The sequence below is a fragment of the Sus scrofa genome, chromosome 13 (genome assembly GCF_054392235.1).
Source record: "Sus scrofa isolate SSC_HxYL_T2T_F1_AM1 chromosome 13, Sscrofa_HxYL_maternal_Yorkshire_Landrace_v2.0, whole genome shotgun sequence".
Taxonomy (NCBI): domain Eukaryota; kingdom Metazoa; phylum Chordata; class Mammalia; order Artiodactyla; family Suidae; genus Sus; species Sus scrofa.
Window position 1 is genome coordinate 123,454,574 of NC_139395.1, and position 17,537 is coordinate 123,472,110.

General features: G+C 44.1%; 1 protein-coding gene across 3 annotated transcripts in view; it reads left to right on the forward strand.

Annotated features, from left to right (window-relative positions):
• The first annotated feature begins 8,723 nt into the window (after nucleotides 1-8,723).
• The window catches only part of GPR160 (G protein-coupled receptor 160), a 44,634-nt gene continuing 35,820 nt past the window's right edge, over nucleotides 8,724-17,537 (forward strand). The window contains exons 1-2 of one of the 3 annotated variants that reach the window (XM_021069792.2): nucleotides 8,724-8,881; nucleotides 11,472-11,587. Coding sequence is in view for 1 of the 3 variants with exons in the window: in XM_084990257.1 (XP_084846383.1) it covers nucleotides 10,553-10,758; nucleotides 11,472-11,587 (322 nt within the window). In the remaining 2 variants the exon portion in view is untranslated. Of the gene's footprint in view, nucleotides 8,882-10,526; nucleotides 10,759-11,471; nucleotides 11,588-17,537 lie in introns of those variants that run through there. The other 2 variants (XM_084990257.1, XM_021069790.2) reach the window with 2 other exon arrangements.

Sequence of the window (17,537 nt, forward strand, 5' to 3'; positions counted from 1 at the left end):
GTCACATTTCTGTATACTAACAAAGAAATATTAGAAAAGGAATATAAAAATACAATAACTTTTAAAATTGCACCCCAAAAAATCAAATACCTGGGAATAAACCTGACCAAGGAGGTGAAATACTTATATGCTGAGAACTATAAAACATTAATCAAGGAAATTAAAGAGGATTCAAAGAAATGGAAAGATATTCCACGCTCCCAGGTTGGAAAAACTAATACTGTGAAAATGGCCATATTACCCAAAGCAATCTACAGATTCAATGCAATCCCTATCAAATTACCCATGACATTTTTCACAAAACTACAACAAACAGTCCAAAAATGTATATGGAACAACAAAAGAAATTGCCAAAGCAATCCTGAGGAATAAAAACCAAGCAGAGGGAGTTCCCGTCGTGGCTCAGTGGTTAACAAATCCGACTAGGAACCATGAGGTTGTGGGTTCGATCCCTGCCCTTGCTCAGTGGGTTGATGATCCAGCGTTGTCGTGAGCTGTGGTGTAGGTCGCAGACGTGGCTCGGATCCCGAGTTGCTGTGGCTCTGGCGTAGGCCAGCGGCTACAGCTCTGATTGGACCCCTAGCCTGGGAACCTCCATATGCAGCGGGAGCAGCCCAAGAAATGGCAAAAAAGACAAAAAAAAAAAAAAAACAAGCAGGAGGCCTAACTCTCCCAGGCTTCAGGCAGTATTACAAAGCCACAGTCATCAAGACAATGTAGTACTGGATCCAAAACAGAAAGACAGACCAATGGAACAGAACAGAAAACGCAGAAATAAACCCAGACACCCACAGTCAATTAATCTTCAACAAAGCAGGCAAGACTATAAAATGGGAAAAAGACAGTTTCTTCAGCAGGTAGTGCTGGGAAAACTGGACAGCTGCATGTAAATCAATGAAACTAGAACACCCTCACACCATGCACAAAAATAAACTCAAAATGGCTCAAAGACTTAAACATAAGACAAGACACCATCAAACTCCTAGAAGAGAACATAGGCAAAACATTCTCTGACATCAACCTCATGAATATTTTCTCAGGTCAGTCTCCCAAGGCAACAGAAATAAGAGCAAAAATAAACCAATGGGACCTAATCAAACTGACAAGCTTTGCACAGCAATTAAAAGACAACTTAGAGAATGGGAGAAAATAGTTTCAACTGTGCAATGGACAAGGGCTTAATCTCTAAAATATACAAACAACTTATACAACTCAACAGCAAAAAAACCAACAACCCAATGGAAAAATGGGCAACAGACATTCCTCCAAAGAAGATAGACAGATAACCAAGAAGAACATGAAAAAATTCTGAACATTACTGATTATTAGAGAATGCAAATCAAAACTACCATGAGATACCACCTCACACCAGTCAGAATGGCCATCATTAATAAGTCCACAAATAGCAAATGCTGGAGGGGGTGTGGAGAAAAGGGAACCCTCCTGCACTGTTGGTGGGAATATAAGCTGGTACAGCCACTATGGAGAACAGTATGGAGGTACCTTAGAAATCTATACATAGAACTACCATATGACCCAGCAGTCCCACTCTTGGGCATATATCTGGACAAAACTTTCCTTGAAAAAGACACATGCACCCGCATGTTCATTGTAACACTATTCACAATAGCCAAGACATGGAAACAACCATCCATGGTGGTACCTCAATGTAGTTTTGATTTGCATTCTCTAATAATCAGTAATATGTCCATATGTCCATCGACAGATAATTGGATTAAGAAGATGTGGTATATATACACAATGTAATACTATTAAGCCATAAAAATAACAAAATAATGCCATTTGCAGCAACATGGATGGAACTAGAGACTCTCATACTAGGTAAAATAAGTCAGAAAGAGAAAGACAAATACCATATGGTATCACATATATATGGAATCTAATATATGGCACAAATGAACATTTCCACAGAAAAGAAAAAATCATGGACATGGAGAACAGACTTGTGGTTGTAAGGAGGAGGGGGAGGGAGTGGGATGGATTGGGAATTTGGGGTTAATAGATGCGAACTATTGCCTTTGGAGTAGATAAGCAATGAGATCCGGCTGTATAGCACTGGGAAATATATCTAGTCACTTATGATGGAGCATGATAATGTGAGAAAAAAAGAATGTATACATGTATGTGTGACTGAGTCACCTTGCTGTACAGACAAAATTGACAGGATACTGTAAGACAGCTATAATGGAAAAAAATTAAAATCATTAAATAACAAATAAATAAATATTCACAAAAATGGAGAGTATAGTAAACTTCCATATCCCCATTACTCTTTCAACAATAATCAATGAATGGCCAATTTTGTTTCATATGTACCCCCACCCACTTTCTCCAATGTTCTTGGGTTATTTGAAGCAAATTCCAGAGATCATAGCTTTTAGGGGGGATTTTCATGCATTCTAATGAAATTCTAAATCCTTCAATGGCTTGCCATGATTTGATTCCTGCTGACTTCAATGACAGATCACAATTTGCTGTTCCCCCTCCCTAGACCCAGTCAAACCAGCCTTGTCTTAGTTCTTCCAGCATATTATGTTGTCTCCTTACAATCCTGAGGCCTTCTGTCTGGGAAAGCCCAGAAAACCGGTCCTTTATCCCCTTTCACTCTCTTTGCTCAGCTTTAGCTCCTCCTGCTCTGCTCTCAGCCTGCACAGCACTTCTCAAGAGCCTCCCTGGCTAAGGCTGAGGACCCTCTTGTCTGCTCTCTCGGTAGCCTGTGCTTCTCCAATTATACACATGTGCTTTTGTAAATAGTCAGGCAAAGGTGGCTCCCCTTCTGAAAATAATCTCTGGGCTATGTCTGCCATCTTCCCTGATGAGGCACCCAGCACACAATTCCTTCCTTACAGGAGGAGCTTAGTACATACTTGTTGCATCATGTCCCCAAGAAAAGGAAACACAAAAGTCGCATCTACTTTATGTTATAAATTGCTTATAGGAGTTCCTGTTATGGCGCAGCAGAAATGAATCCGACTAGGAACCATGAGGTTGCTGTTTCAATCCCTGGCCTCGCTCAGTGGGTTAAGGATCCGGCTTTGTCATGAGCCATGGTGTAGGTCACAAACGCAGGTCAGATCCTGCGCTGCTGTGGCCATGGTGTAGGCCGGCAGCTGTAGCTCCAATTTTACCCCTAGCCCTAAAAAGCAAAAAAAAAAAAAAAAAAAAAAAAAAAAAATTGCTCATAGGCCAATGTCCTTAACATTTTATAACCATAAGAGCAATGCTCAGACCCAATTGTTATATCCAGTGTGACTTTTTTTTAAAGATTATGAGCTGTATTATGCTAGATGTTGAGAATTCAAAGTGGATAATATACAGATCTTACTTTCAGAGAGCTGAGTCTAGTGGAAAAGACAGTCATTTAACTGTTTAAAAATTGGTAATTTCTCATGTTAGGTCCCTCCTGCCCCCTTTTTACAGCTGCACCTGCAGCATATGGAATTTCCCGGGCTAGAGGTCAAATCAAAGCAGCAGCTAAAGGCCTACATCACATCCATGGCAACACTGGATCTGAGCCGCATCTGCGAGCTATGCCCTAACCTGCAGCTTGTGGCAATGCCGGATCCTTAAACCACTGAGTGAGGCCAGGGATTGAGCCCAAGTTCTCATGGACATTGTGTCAGATTCTTAACCCACTAAGCCACAACAGGAATCCCTAATTTCTCATTTTTTAATATGTAGAAACCAGAATGTTTAATTAGTTAGGCAAACTATGGAGTGTCAAACCACTATGAATAAATAGAAGTTTGCTATAAAAACAACAGCTACCATTGACTTGGTCCTTCCTATGGGCCAGGTATGGTATAAAGCATATTCACACAGGCTTTCATTTAATCCTTAAAACACCCTTTGAGATATGCCTTATTATTCCCATTTTTAAAAACTACCTAGGTTTTAAAAACTTAGGTTTCTCTAAGTCACTCAGGATTTGAAACCTTAGAGTCTAATTTCAGAGGGAGCACCCCTACACTTTAGGCTGGGGCTGACAATTAACATTTAAGTACTGATGCAGGAAAAAGTACAATAAGGAACATTTTTTCCACACATCAGTGTCTTCCATTTGGTGTCCTGATTTCCAAAGCCTCTGTGTACACACTTGCATGCAAAAACAGCAGCTGTTGAAAAACGTATTACTGATAAGGCCAGGTTCCTGTGAGCCCAAGGTACTAGCCACTGGATTTGGACTTTGTACCAAAACTTTCCTATAAAAAATATGAACAGGAAACTCTCAAGTTGTGAAGCTACCATCTGCCATGAACCTAGCCTGCCTTCTCAGCCAAATTAAAAGCTCTGCATTGTTTCCTTCATTGGACACTGTATCTTGTCTGCTCACCTGCTTCAAATGGGTTCTGACCAAAAGGGAAATTATTATATTTTAAAAGGGAGAAATTGTTAGGGTAAATTAAATGTGTGAACCCTAAATCATGAAAAGAGATCTTGCATTAATTATACATATTGAGGAATTTGTTTCAAACTTTTTATTAAGGAAAATTTGAGTCATATACCAAAATAGGCTGAATAGTGTAATAAACCTCCATGAATCCATCACCCTGCTTCAACAATGATCAGCTCATAGCTAATCTGTTTTATTTATATTGCCATCGACTTCTACACCCCCCACCCCATTTTATTTTGAAGCTAACATGTTTGGGAATATTTTGAATATTATGTTCTGTCAGAAAGGAATGTATGGAATCAAAAGAGTAAATGCACTTGATTTCATTGGCAAGATACCTGGGGACACAGCAAAAAGAGAGAGGCATAGACTGTGCAGTTCTGACCACAGGAGAGAAAGGAGGACTGGCATGGACTCTGGGCAGACAATGCACCATGTGGGGACAGCTGTGACCGTGGACAAGTTAATGCGGTGGGGCTGTCAAGTGACTTGAGCATACTACCTTTGCTTCTTGTTTCCCCCTCAGCATATTCACCACCAATGTAATTAAATCACGTCTTTGTGGATCCACATTACCTCCCCGACTTGCCTAAACCATAGCTTCAGGAAAGGAAACCCTAGAGCGCCACTGTCCAATCAAAATATAATGTGAGCCACAAATGTTAATTTTACATTTTTTAAATAGCCACATGGTAAAAAGAAGAAACAAGTGAAATCAATTTGTTCGTTTTGGTCTTTTTAGGGCTGCACCTGCTGTATATGAAGGTTCCCAGGCTAGGGGTCCAATTGGAGCTGTAGCCGCTGGCCTATGTCACAGGCACAGCAATGCCAGATCCGAGCGGCGTCTGCAACCTACACCACAGCTCACAGCAACACTGAATCCTTAACCCACTGAGCAAGGCCAGGGATCAAACATGATTCTTCATGGATACTTGTCAGTTTCATTAACCACTGAGCCACGACAGTAACTCTAAAACATGTGAAATTAATTTTAATACTACATTTCATTTAACCTGATATATTCAAAATATTGCCACCGCAATATGGTATCAATAGAAACAATTGTTATCTAGAGTCACTTTGCTATACAGCAGAAATTAACATTGTAAATCAACCATACTTCCATAAAAAATACATTTTTTAAAAAATGAAAAAATTTAGGAGTTCCCATCATGGCTCAGCGGAAATAAATCTAACTAGCATCCATGAGGATGCAGGTTCCATACCTGGCCTTGCTCAGTGGGTTAAGGATCCTGCGTTGCAGTGAGCTGTGGTGTAGGTTGCAGACATGGCTTGGATCCAGCATTGCCATGGCTGATATAGGGTCTAAAAAGACAAAAAAAAATTTTTTATCCAGATATTTTATACTTGTTCTTTAGTACTGTCTTTGAAATGTGGTGTATATTTTATGAGTACAGCATATCTCAATTTCGACTACCAATATTTTAAGGATTTAATTCTTAGTTGTAAATGACCAGTAGCTACTGTGTTGGACAGAGCCCAGGTGGGTGGGGGCATCAATAGATACTTTGAAATTTTCTTGAAATAACGCAGCTGAAGATTTCTGATAAAGTTGAAGTACAGTGTGGATATGCTTGTTCATTCTTTTGAAATGAACAAGGTAACAGAGTAACAATAAAAAGCTCAGACATGCCCATATATAAATAAAGAAATAACCACAACTTCCGAAGAAATGGAGGCTATAAAGAAATGAGGCTCTTCAGATCCTGAGCAAGTTTATGCTGAGTAGAAAGTATGTTAACCATTCCTGAAAGGTTCTTGTTTATCGCAAGTACAGTAAGTGCAGTGGGTGTGAGTGCTCAAATCCTGCTTCTCTTCTTTACACACTGTGTATCTTGGGCAAATTATATCATCTCTCTGTGCCTCAGGTTCCTCAACTATAAAATGGAGATCATAAAATGTAGGGTGGTCATAAGAATGAAATGAAATGATAAATGTAAAATATTTAAACAAGATGCCTGGCCCATGTTAATCTTTCCATAAATGTTAACATTAGAAACAAAAACAAGTTGGAGTTCCCTGGTGGTTCAGGAGGTTAAGGATTCAGTATTGTCACTGCTGTGGCTCAGGTCACTGCTGTGGCGCAGGTTCAGTCCCTGGCCAGGGAACTTCCACATGCCACAGGAATGACCAAAAATAAACAAACAAAACCCACCAAACTTCTAGCCTGGAAAAGTAAAGAGTACTTGGGAGTTCCTGATGTGGCTCATCAGTAATGAACCTGACTAGTATCCATGAGGATGTGGGTTCAATCCCTGGCCTCGCCCAGTGGATTAAGGATCCAGTGTTGCCATGAGCCACGGTATAGTTCACAGATGTGGTTCAGGTTTGGCGTTGCTGTGGCTGTGGCTGTAGCTGGCAGTTGCAATTTTGATTCTACTCCTAGCTTGGGAACTTCTATATGCCATGGGTTGGGCCCTAAAATGCAAAAAAAAAAAAAAAAGGAAAGAGTACTTTACAGATTTGAGAAAGGTGAAGGATTAAGCCAAGTGTTATTTGAAAGAAGAGAGTTCCAAAAAGAGACAGCAAGTATAAAGTCCTTGAGGCAAAAGCCTACCTGGCATATTAAAACAAACAACAAACAAGATTCCTAAAGAATCTAGCTAGGATGGAGCAGAGTGTGGAACATGGAAGGAGATGGTTCAGGTAGTAATGGCAATAGGGGCTGACAGTGTGGCTCTACAGGCTGTTGTAATAACTTAGGCATTACTCTGAATGCAAAGGAAGCTACTGGAAGGTTTCCACCAAAGAGGGACAATATCTAATCTGCATTCTAAAATCACTGTTCTAGCTGCTGTGGTGTGAATGGGTTGAAGTAGGACAAGGACAAAAACAGGAAGCCATTCGGGAGGTGATTCCAATAATCCAGTCAAGAGATGGATGGAGGCTTACAGTGGAGGAAGCAATGAAGAGGGGAGGAAGCAATGAAGAGGGGAGATGTGGTTACATCACACAAATGGGCAAAAGTGTGGGCAAAGTGTGGGCAAAAGATGTTCAAGGAAATGCTGTTCATAATTGAGATAAACTAGAGTTACCTAACTGTTCATTCACAGAATTATGATACATCTTTTTTTAACTTATAAACTTCTATAGTGATTAAAAGAATATATTTTTTTTAATTAAAAGCCTAATTAAATAGCACTGATTTTTTTAATATTATTCAATTCAGCGTAGAGGGACATGGTGTAGATTCAACAAAAGCAAGTTTTTGGACCACTAAAATATCTTGTTTGGTAACTAAAAATACAAATCTAGAAGCAATGAAATTAGTTTCTTTTTTCTTTCTTTTTTTTTTTTTGCTTTTTTAGGGTGCCATCTGTGGCATATGGATGTTCCCAGGCTAGGGGTTCAATTGGACCTGTAGCTACTGGCCTACACCACACCCACAGCCATGCCACATCCAAACCATGTCTGTGACCTACACCACAGCTCATGGCAATGCTGGATCCTTAACCCACTGAGCGAGGCCAGGGATCAAACCTGTGTCCTCCTGGATCCTAGTCAGATTCGTTTCTGCTGTGCCATGAGGGGAACTCCTAGAGTTTCTTATTTTAAAAAATGTTGAACAGAAATATGCCCATGTAACTGCTAAACTGGTGAAGAGTAATTCATGACTGGTCACTACAAAGCATGTGCTTCTATTCATTTCCTTTTAAATTTTTTAGGTAGAGCATATATGGTTTATGAAATGAGGAAACAAGATGTTAGGCCAAGGCTGGTTTTTACTGAAACTTTTAATATTGATTTTTGCTGTTACAAAGCATGTAAGATCTGAACAGACCAAAGAAATATTTAACGGGTGAAACTGGTAAGTGGGTATGTGATTCTGAATCTGAATATTAGCCAGTCATCCATTTGGTGGAGGCTAAAAACTGATCATTTATTAATCACTCACCATATGCCAGGAAGCACTGTGCCTTGTATTTTTATGACAATTTCTAATTTTACAACATGTAATCTAATTTCACAAAATTGCTCAAGGTCATGAGCTAAATAAATGAAAGCGCTGAAACTCTACTCAGGTGGTCTCATGCCAAATCCCACCCTCTTTCTGTTATCACACTGTATTAGCTACATTTGATTTTTGAGGCTTTTCTTTGCCAATCCATTAGGATTGAGTTCAATTGCTTGTAACAAACCTTAACTGAGAGCGCTTTAAACAAGTAAAGGGATTATTTTTCTCATGTAATAAATCTGGAGCTGGCAGTCTGCAGTACCTGCTGCTTCTCCTTTTCTCTTGTGTTTTGCCCTGTGGTCATAAAACAGTAGCTCCCCCTCCAAGCTCACAGCAACCTCAAGCCAAAATAAAACAAGAGAAGGAGAAAGGCAGAGCTGTCTGCATCAGGAAAATGGAAGCCTTTCCAGTACTCTCTAGGCAACTTCCTCTTTCACCTCTCTGACCAGAATCGAGTCATGTGAATGCCCGCAAGGACTTCTGGAAAGGTGAGCATTTTCGCTTCGCACGTTGCCTCCTTGAACAAAATCTGGTTTCTCTTAGAAAGGAAGAAAGGGGAATGGATGTTGAGAAGGCAATGAGCAGTGTCTGCCCCATGAAGAACAGCTGACACATCAAGGATGTTGGGAGAGAAACAGCTGCCTCAGAAGTACTACTGGATCAAATGGAGTCTAGGGGCTCTGGGCACCACTGTTGATGTATTTTGAGAAGCAGGGAAATGTAGTCTTTGTTCTAAGCAGCTCTGGCTTCAGCTTCAGTACTATTATTATGGAAGAAGGAGAGAGTGGATGTTGGGGAACAAGAAAAAGTTCTGCCACAGTCCCTTCACCAGGCCCTGAAACCAAGTTCCCCTTGGGAGTCTGGTTTGCATGGTCATGTGCTCTAGAACCTGTTCTAGACTGGAGGGGTCTGAGGGCAGTTGTTGACACAGGAGCTTTGGGATGGAGAAAGAGCAGTGGGCACCTGGGGGTACTTGGGATGATGAGAACATGTGAAGGCAATTCAGCTTCAGGACTGGCCTGGAAGGTCATTAAGAGTGCAGGCTAGCTCCTCAGAGTGAGCTCCTTCCAGCCCTGTCATTAAAAAGGCACTTCACTTCCCTACTTCTCACTTTCTCCTCTTTAAAGGGGAGTAATAACCTCCACGTAGTTGGAAGTGATGCGAGTCCAGCTCCAGTTTTATACTCTACATTCCATAGATGGCAGCTGTTGTTTTTTATAGAAGCCTGGGCTGTCTCCCACACCCACTGCTCTAACTCAATTCACCTCTTCTACTTCTCAGCTGCACTGACTCACTTGCTATTGGCTCTATCAGAACATGCATTCTCTACCCAGCTTTCGGCTTCTGGCTTTGCTCATGGTGGAATCCTGGCTGAAACATTTCACAACCTGTAGTGAATCCTGTAGTCCTTTAGAATTTAGCATGCTTCTCCCCTTCTCCAGAAATTCCTCTCTGTCCTACCCAGGTTGGGTCAGGCCGCCCCTCGGGCCCCCTAGCAAGCCACGCTTAACTTTAATCATGGTTCAGTTCTTACTGCACCCTTGGGCGGGCTTTCGCAAGGTGCCTTGCAAAACCGGTAAAGGCTTTCTGAGAGGTTAAGAAAGGCCCAGGCCACTCCCCTTGTTGAAGGCTATTCATGAAAGGGAGGAGGAGGAAATTGCGCCATATTTTATACATTTGAAAGATTGGCAAATCGTAGGTGCTCCACAAATATTTCTTTGATAAATTTAACAAATTGGTACTGCTGACGCAAAAAGGTCAATTCAATGTAAGTGTGCTATTTGCAAATATGCTATTTGTAGATTTTTAATATGTGAATTCATAGTGTACAATTGTTTAGTGGCATGCACATAGCAGTTTCTGGCACCCCGTGTATACTCTCATCCAGAGACAACTGCTAGTGGCCCCATGCCCACCCTGCTGGGAAGATGGGGGTTCCTTGGGCAGGTGTGTGTGGGGGGGGTGTCTGAAGGCCCAGCACGTGGAAGGGGGTCTCACTAAGAGACGGCAGCTTCCATCCTACACCCTCAGGGCATCCCTTGGGCCAGCCTCGACCCAACCCCTCTCCCGCGGGTACAGTGAGGGCCTCAGTCGCCTCTCGCCGCCCCGCCCGCAGGCGGCGCCCTCCGGCCCATCTACCGCTGGGGTCGCGATGGGGCATGTGTGCTCAAAGGTCTGCGTCCGCACTTCCTGGTAGCCTAGAGCAGAGCAGCTGCGGGGTTCCCGGGCTGTGCTCGTCGCCCACGCCCGTCCCTGGTCACCTGGGGCCGGGCGCAGCAGGTGTCCGAGCAGCGACCTCCTTGTGTCTGCTCCGGTGCGCAGCGTTGGGGAAGCGGAGCGCGAGCCGGGAGCCGCCGCGCCTCCGGTGAGTTGCGGGGACCTGCGCCGGGCGCTTCGTAGCTGCTTCCCCGGCTCCAGGAGGAAGACGGCACCCCGCGGCTTTCAGCTTCCTCGGCCGGCGCTCTGCGCTTGGGAGAGGGAGCGTGATTTCGCTCCAAGGGATTCAGAGGCTGGGGTTCTCTTCTAAAGAGACCCGGGAGTGGGTGGGTGCCCTTGGCTTTCAAGCCGAGGACGCCCGAGCCTGACCGCTCGGATTGGGGATTGTCGTAGTTTTCTCCTGGGGTCTGTCCTGGATTTGGGGTCCTGGGGTGGGGTGGGGGGATGAAACTTGGTGGCCTGGGTTGGGAGTATACTCACACCCAGGCACTCGCACCCTCTTTCCAGAGGAGATACCTGGTATACATTATAAAACAGGTGATGTTATAGAAATAGTGTATATAACTTTCTTTCCTAGCACACAGAAGTGAGCGTAGAGCCACAGACACACGCTTGGTTACTCGTTGGGTCGGACTTTACGTCCCCTCCCCTGGCCCTTGGGCGTTGGGGCCGGCGCGCGCCAGGCTCCAGGATTAAGCCCAAGGGCTTTTCAGGGCTGTTAGTTCTCAGAGACCTTGGCGTTTTGGTTGGTTTCTCAGAGACCAGCCTGGATGGCCTAAAATTCTCTCTAAATAAAATAACCTGGGACCACCCTCCGGAATTTTTCGGCTCAGTGAAGATCCTTTTCTCTCACCTGGGCAGGTGGCCCCGAGAAGTGGCAGCATTCTGGAGGCAACCACGAGGAGGACCCAGCCTGCAGAGGAAGTTTCAGCGGGGAGGAGACACTTACTTCACCCCAGCTTGTGCAAATGACTTGGGTAAGGGGGTCGACTCTGTTGCTCAAACCCCAGAAATAAACCCACACTGATCAGACCTGCAAACGACACTTGAATGAGTGTTTGGGTCTCAGAATTGCTAGCTGCTTCAGGTCAAATCATATCGTTTGTGCTCCTCAGAGTTTTTTTTAATGCTACTTTAATTATCAAGACTAATTAACATAGACTTTTTTTTTTTTTTTTTGACAGCCTGTAAGACCAGAGTTGTGTTTCTAGAATAGAATTACTGGGAATTGCAGGTGAGGACAACCTGGCTGCTAGGAGAGAATCCCAGGGATGGGGAACTTGTGGTTTAAAATCTATTTAAGAGACATAAGGCTACAGTGCAATGTGTAAACCTTGGTTAGATCCCGATTTGATGAAAACAGTTTTTTAAAAATTGTGCCCATAGAGGAAGTTTGTACTGGTTATTTGTAGTAAAACTATCTCGTTGTTACTTTTGGTAATGGTATCACGGTTACAGTTTTAAAAAGCAAAACAAATAAAAAAAAAACCGTTATCATTCTGAACTTGAAATGTATGTTGAGAATTTGCTTCATAATAATTCAGATTTGGAGAGGGCTGCTAGTGGAGAAGTGAGAGGGGAAAGATGAAGGGTGATTGGCCATGGTTGGTAATAGTTGAAGCTGGACGAAGGGTGTGAAGGTTGGGATTGCCTTGTACTGTTGACTCTACTTTTGCATATTTGGTATTTTCCTTTAAAAGTAACACCTCCTATGGAGGTTGTTTTTTGGTTTTTGTTTGTTTGTTTTGGCAGAAGGTGGATTTGGAAGGTCACACCACTGGTTCTAGATTCAAAGCCTCCCACAGAGCCTCCCTCGTTGTGAACTGGGTGTAAAGGCTGCCTCTCCAGACTCACAACATGTCTTCTTTTTCTCCTCCCTGGGGGTGCCGCTCTATTTTGTTCCAGAGGCAGAGTATTTGCTGAGTGTGACAAAGCTGAGAGGATCAAGTTGATGCAGGTGGATGCTGGGTCAGCTTTTTTTTTATATACAGAGGGTATTAGCAAGCCTGTGGTTGAGTTGTCTCCAAATGGTCAGGTTGTGTACAGTGTGTTAGCAATTTTTCTGAACTGCTCCAATCCTTTCCAAGTTATGCTCATCAAAAAACAGCTCAGAGTAGTGAACGCACCCCTACACACTTAGGATGTGTATATACTTCTGGAAGCACTGCATACAGCAATAAAACGTCTACATTATGAAAACAAATCACAAGATGAGTGGAGATCTACTTACTAACTGGGAGAGATTTTATCAGTGTGTGTGGCCTTTTTCATGTCCTTACCTCATTTGCTTCAGGTGTCATGCTGTGTAAATATTTAGCAAAGAACTGACTCCTAAGATTTCTGCACATCTTTTTCCAAGAATCCTGCTTTCAAGGGGAGGGACATGGGAAGTGATATCCATATATTTATCCAACTTGCTTATTTTTTCTCCTCTGGATTTATCATATGATTCCTACTCATTCTATCATGCTTAATTAGCAACTTGGAAGAGTGTTGGTCATATGAGGGAGCTATTAAAGCTCAGGAGCAGAGAGTTCCTGTGGTGGTTCAGTGGTAACGAACCTGGCTAGTATCCATGAGGACACAGATTCGATCCCTGGCCTTACTCAGTGGGTTAAGGATCCTGAGTGGCTGTGGCATAGACCGGCAGCTACATCTCCAATTCGATCCCTAGCCTGGGAACTTCCATATGCGGCAGGTGTGGACCTAACAGGATAGGAAACAAACAAAACAAAAACTAAATAAATAAAATTCAGGAGCAGGAAGACGGAAAGGCATAGTCCTGAAAGATAAACCCACATTTCTTAGTAGCTTTGTGAAACTGATTTTATTTATTATTTAATGACTGCACCCAAGGCAGATTTATGGCCATTCCCAGGCCAGGGATTGAATCTGAGCCACAGCTGTGACCTGAGCTGCTGCTGTCTGGTTCTTAACCCACCACACCACAGTGGGAAATCCCGTGCAACTGATTTTAATGCCTCTTTGCTTTAAGAGAAAGAAAGTCCAGTAAATTATATCTGTGATAGCTGAAAGTTGAAGTGTTAGATGAATCCCCTTAGCCTACACCTTGCCTGTGTAGATTCACTAGGGTAAAAGAAGTTGTAAATGTGCTTTAAGTCAGATTTAGCTGAGGAAATGCCAAAGCATGTCCTAGTCTCCTCACAGTGCATGGAAAACTGAGAGAACCAACAGAAACCCCTTTATAGCTGGAAAATGTCTGAGCAAATTCTTGAGGGTACATAAGTGGAATTGTTTGGCTTGTGTCTTGGTTGTCTTTGTGTGAATAAAAGAAATATATAGCTGTTAAGTGACTTTATTTTCTACCTCAGTTCTCTAAAATAAGAGCTTAGAGGGAGAAAAGAAACTTGCCGGGCCCTTAAGTGACCAGGCAGTGACCTAATGTTTGCCCTCCTCTGTGAGGGGTTGGTGAGATTGGACTCTGGAGAGTCGACTGATAATAGCCATTTTAAGGAATTACCACAAATGTGACACCATCTTCTCCCTGCATCACATTATGAAAGGATATGAACACATTAGAAAAGCAGATTATGTACTGCTTTGTTGACCTAGAAGTGGGAGGAATGGGTGTTGACAGTCCAGTCTGTGATGCTCTTCCAATTTGTAAGCACTCTGCTCCCATCTGCATTTCTTCATCCCATCCTGTGATGTGGAACAGCAGTGCTGGAGGGTTATTTTAGTTTTTAACAAATGAGAACATTGAAATCTAAAGAAGCTAAGGCATGAGTTCCCATTGTGGCTCAGCGGTAACGAACATTACTAGTATCCATGAGCATTCCAGTTTGATCCCTGGCCCCGCTTAGTGGGTTAAGGATCCGGCGTTGACATGGGCTGTGGTGTAGGTTGAAGACATGGTTCAGGTCCCGAGTCACCATGGCTGTGGTGTAGGCTGGCAGCTATAGCTCCAATTCAACCCCTAGCCTGGAAACGTCCATATGCTGTGGGTCCAGCCCTAAAGAGACAAAAAGAGAGAGAGAGATGGGAAAAGGAAATTTAACATTCATTAAGAGTTCCAAGTAGTCTTTGGGCACATGGGTTTTTCATTCTCACAAAACTTCTCTAAGTATTATCAGCCCATTTTGCAGATGAAGTCATAGCTAAGAGAGGTTAGTGTTTCACTTGAGTTCTGGCAGCTGGTAAAAGTAGAGCCAGGATTCAAATTCAGGTCTTTTGGCTCTTAGAGTTTATGTTGTTTCCAGCCTCTGCTATTCCACACTCTAGCAGATAGAAGGGCTACCATACCCAGCGTTAGTTTAGGCAAGCTATCTTTTTACCACACTCAACTGCCCTGGTTACAAACTGGGGGCAGGCACCACATCCAACCTACAGAGATGTTTTTATCAGGCCAGCGCAAGGTGTGGGGAAAGGAGAAAAGAAAAAAAAAAAAAAAAACCTGAACCAGTACTGACAGTTGGGAGCAGCTGGGTGATGTCAAATATTCTGCCCCCAAGAATTCCTGAAGGCAGTACGGGAGCAGCCATCTCTCCAGAGAAGGGCAGTGTGCTCCAACACCCCGCCCCCAAAATGGAATAACCAAAGAGAGGTTGAAGGCTCTTGTCCCAAGAAAAAAGTAAAGAGCATGTTCCTCTGAGAGAATGGAAACTCTTGTTTTTACTCAGCAGTGCATCAGTGACAGAAAATACAAGGTACGTCATCATTTTTCCCATACCCTGTCCGCGTTACTCATTTACATAGAAATTTAGAGTTTACTACCCCTGCAATGCAGCAAAAATGGAGTACATGTGTGGGCAAGCTGCAGCAGAGAAAAAGAGTGCCTTCAAGATCCCAAACCACTGGCTCTTTGTGGGTGAGAAGATGGCTCTTGTGCACCCTGCGTGTTCCCCAGGGTGTCCTGTGGGGGTGGAGCACCAAGCCCCTGACATTGGGATCCAAGTAGATCCTAGGCTTGTGCGCTGTTCTCTGTAGCTGTTCTGAGGGGGCCCAAAGCTACTCCCCTCTTCCTCTGTGCCCACTCCGCTCCAGCTGATGAAAAGTCTGTCCTGCACAAGCCGAGGCTTAGCCCCTTTCTGAAAGTTCTGGGGCCATGAGGAACTGAGGCGCCCTGGTCCCGCCTTTGGGAGTTTTCTGTGGTACAAGTGCGAGGGTGGCCTGATTTCCTCACCCTGGAACTTTCTCTTAAGTGTCGCTTCTGTCTCTATCTCTGGTTTCGTTATGGTGGAAACTTCTGCTCAGATCTTTTTCCCTGAATTCTGAGTGTTCATAGCTGTGGGTGGGTGTGTATGTGAGCGTGTGTGGTGGATGGGAAGAGGAAATACAGATGGAAACGTGTGGTTTCAAGGAAATGTCAGGCGTGCCGTTTTGAGACCTTTATCACTAGAACCATCAGTCCAGGTGCGTTCACCCCCAGTGTGAGAAGAAAAATGGGACAAGGGAGGGTTGCAATCGAACGGCTTTGTTTGGTTGCAAGAGGTGTGTTTAGAAGCTGAGATGTTGATTGGGCCCTTCAGGAGTGCTCTGGCTTCAGGTGTGTGGGTGTGCTGTCAGGGAGATGACGACTAACTCCTTGGTCAGACAGGCAGCCAGCAAGGAAAGTGGGTTGATTACTGGCCAGAGCAAACAAAGGCGAGGCATCACGCCCGAGTGTGGACTCTGGTCCAGTTGCTGCCTTCTTCATGCTTTTCCTACCACCTGGGTGCGTGACTGTGACCTTTTTTTTTTTTTTTTCCAACCACTCTGTGCTTCAGTTTGCTCCTGTGCAAAATGGGAAATACTGACAACACCTGTCTCAGAGGGCTGTGAGTGTTAAATGGCCTGTGGAGTGCCTGATGCAGAATAAGCGTTCACTGGGGGTCAGCAGTAGCTGTTGTGAGAGCCCCACCTCCTTCACTTATGCCTTTATTTGGGGGATTTCCTCCCAGAACTTTAGAAGGCAGCGTGCCCAGTAGCAACGTTTTCCAGCCTCCACTACCCTGTTTTTAGGAGGAGCCTGGGCTGCTCTCTGGGTGGCTTTAGGGAAATGTTCTCTGTGACAAATGTGAAAAGGGGTTGGTGGAGCATCAGTTCTGGAACTAATGAAGAGAATAGAGCCAAAAACTGGGGCTTTGGCTGTGTTGTCAGGGGACTAATATCCGCTCTGACTCTGGAAAGCAGATGGACCCCGGGTGCTTGGTGTGGCTGCAGCCTCCCGTTACAGAGGAAGAGCAAGCTAGATGGATGCCTCCACCCTCCTCATTCTCCCCCCACCCCTCCCAAACCTCTTCTGCCAGCTGGGGTGTGCACTCCTTGTAGGAACCCTGCAAAGGGTTAACAAATGTTATTAAATCCTGACCCAGGCCCAGCAAAGTACTGTGTCCCAGTTGCCCTTTAGTGGGCAAATCGAGACCAGGTACACTGGCAAGTTGACTTTTAACTAAGAGAAGTAATAAAAATGCTGTTAACTCGCATTTAGATAGCCTTCTGTAGTTTTAAAAGGGCTATCTAATTTGATCTTTGACCAGTGGCACAGGGTTATTCATTTGCATTAGTTTCTGTTGCCTTTTGCTCTGTCAGGAGAGGTGTGCTAGTGAACTGAGGTTCAGGCCAGATATGAGCCCAGAAACGGGAACGGGATGGGCTGTTCATTTTACTTTATCGTATTTCTCATGCCCATAAGGAATCCTAGGGAATGCTGACATCCTGGGGAGGAAAGGGAGAGAGTGAGCGCTGAGGTGTTCCTGGAAAGCTGAAAACGTCATCGTCATTGTGGAGGGGTAGACAACCCCCCACCCCCAGAAGTTTCCTGCCTGCAGCCGGAGCAGAGCGGGTCGGCCCATTGACAGCTCCTATCCAGACCCATTCACAGAAGTGCCCTTGAGGGTCAGGGCGGAGGAGAGGCTGGGCTGCTGGGCTCCTCCTCCTGCCCACATCCAGACCTTCAGGGAACCACTGCCTTTCTCCTCTTCTTTC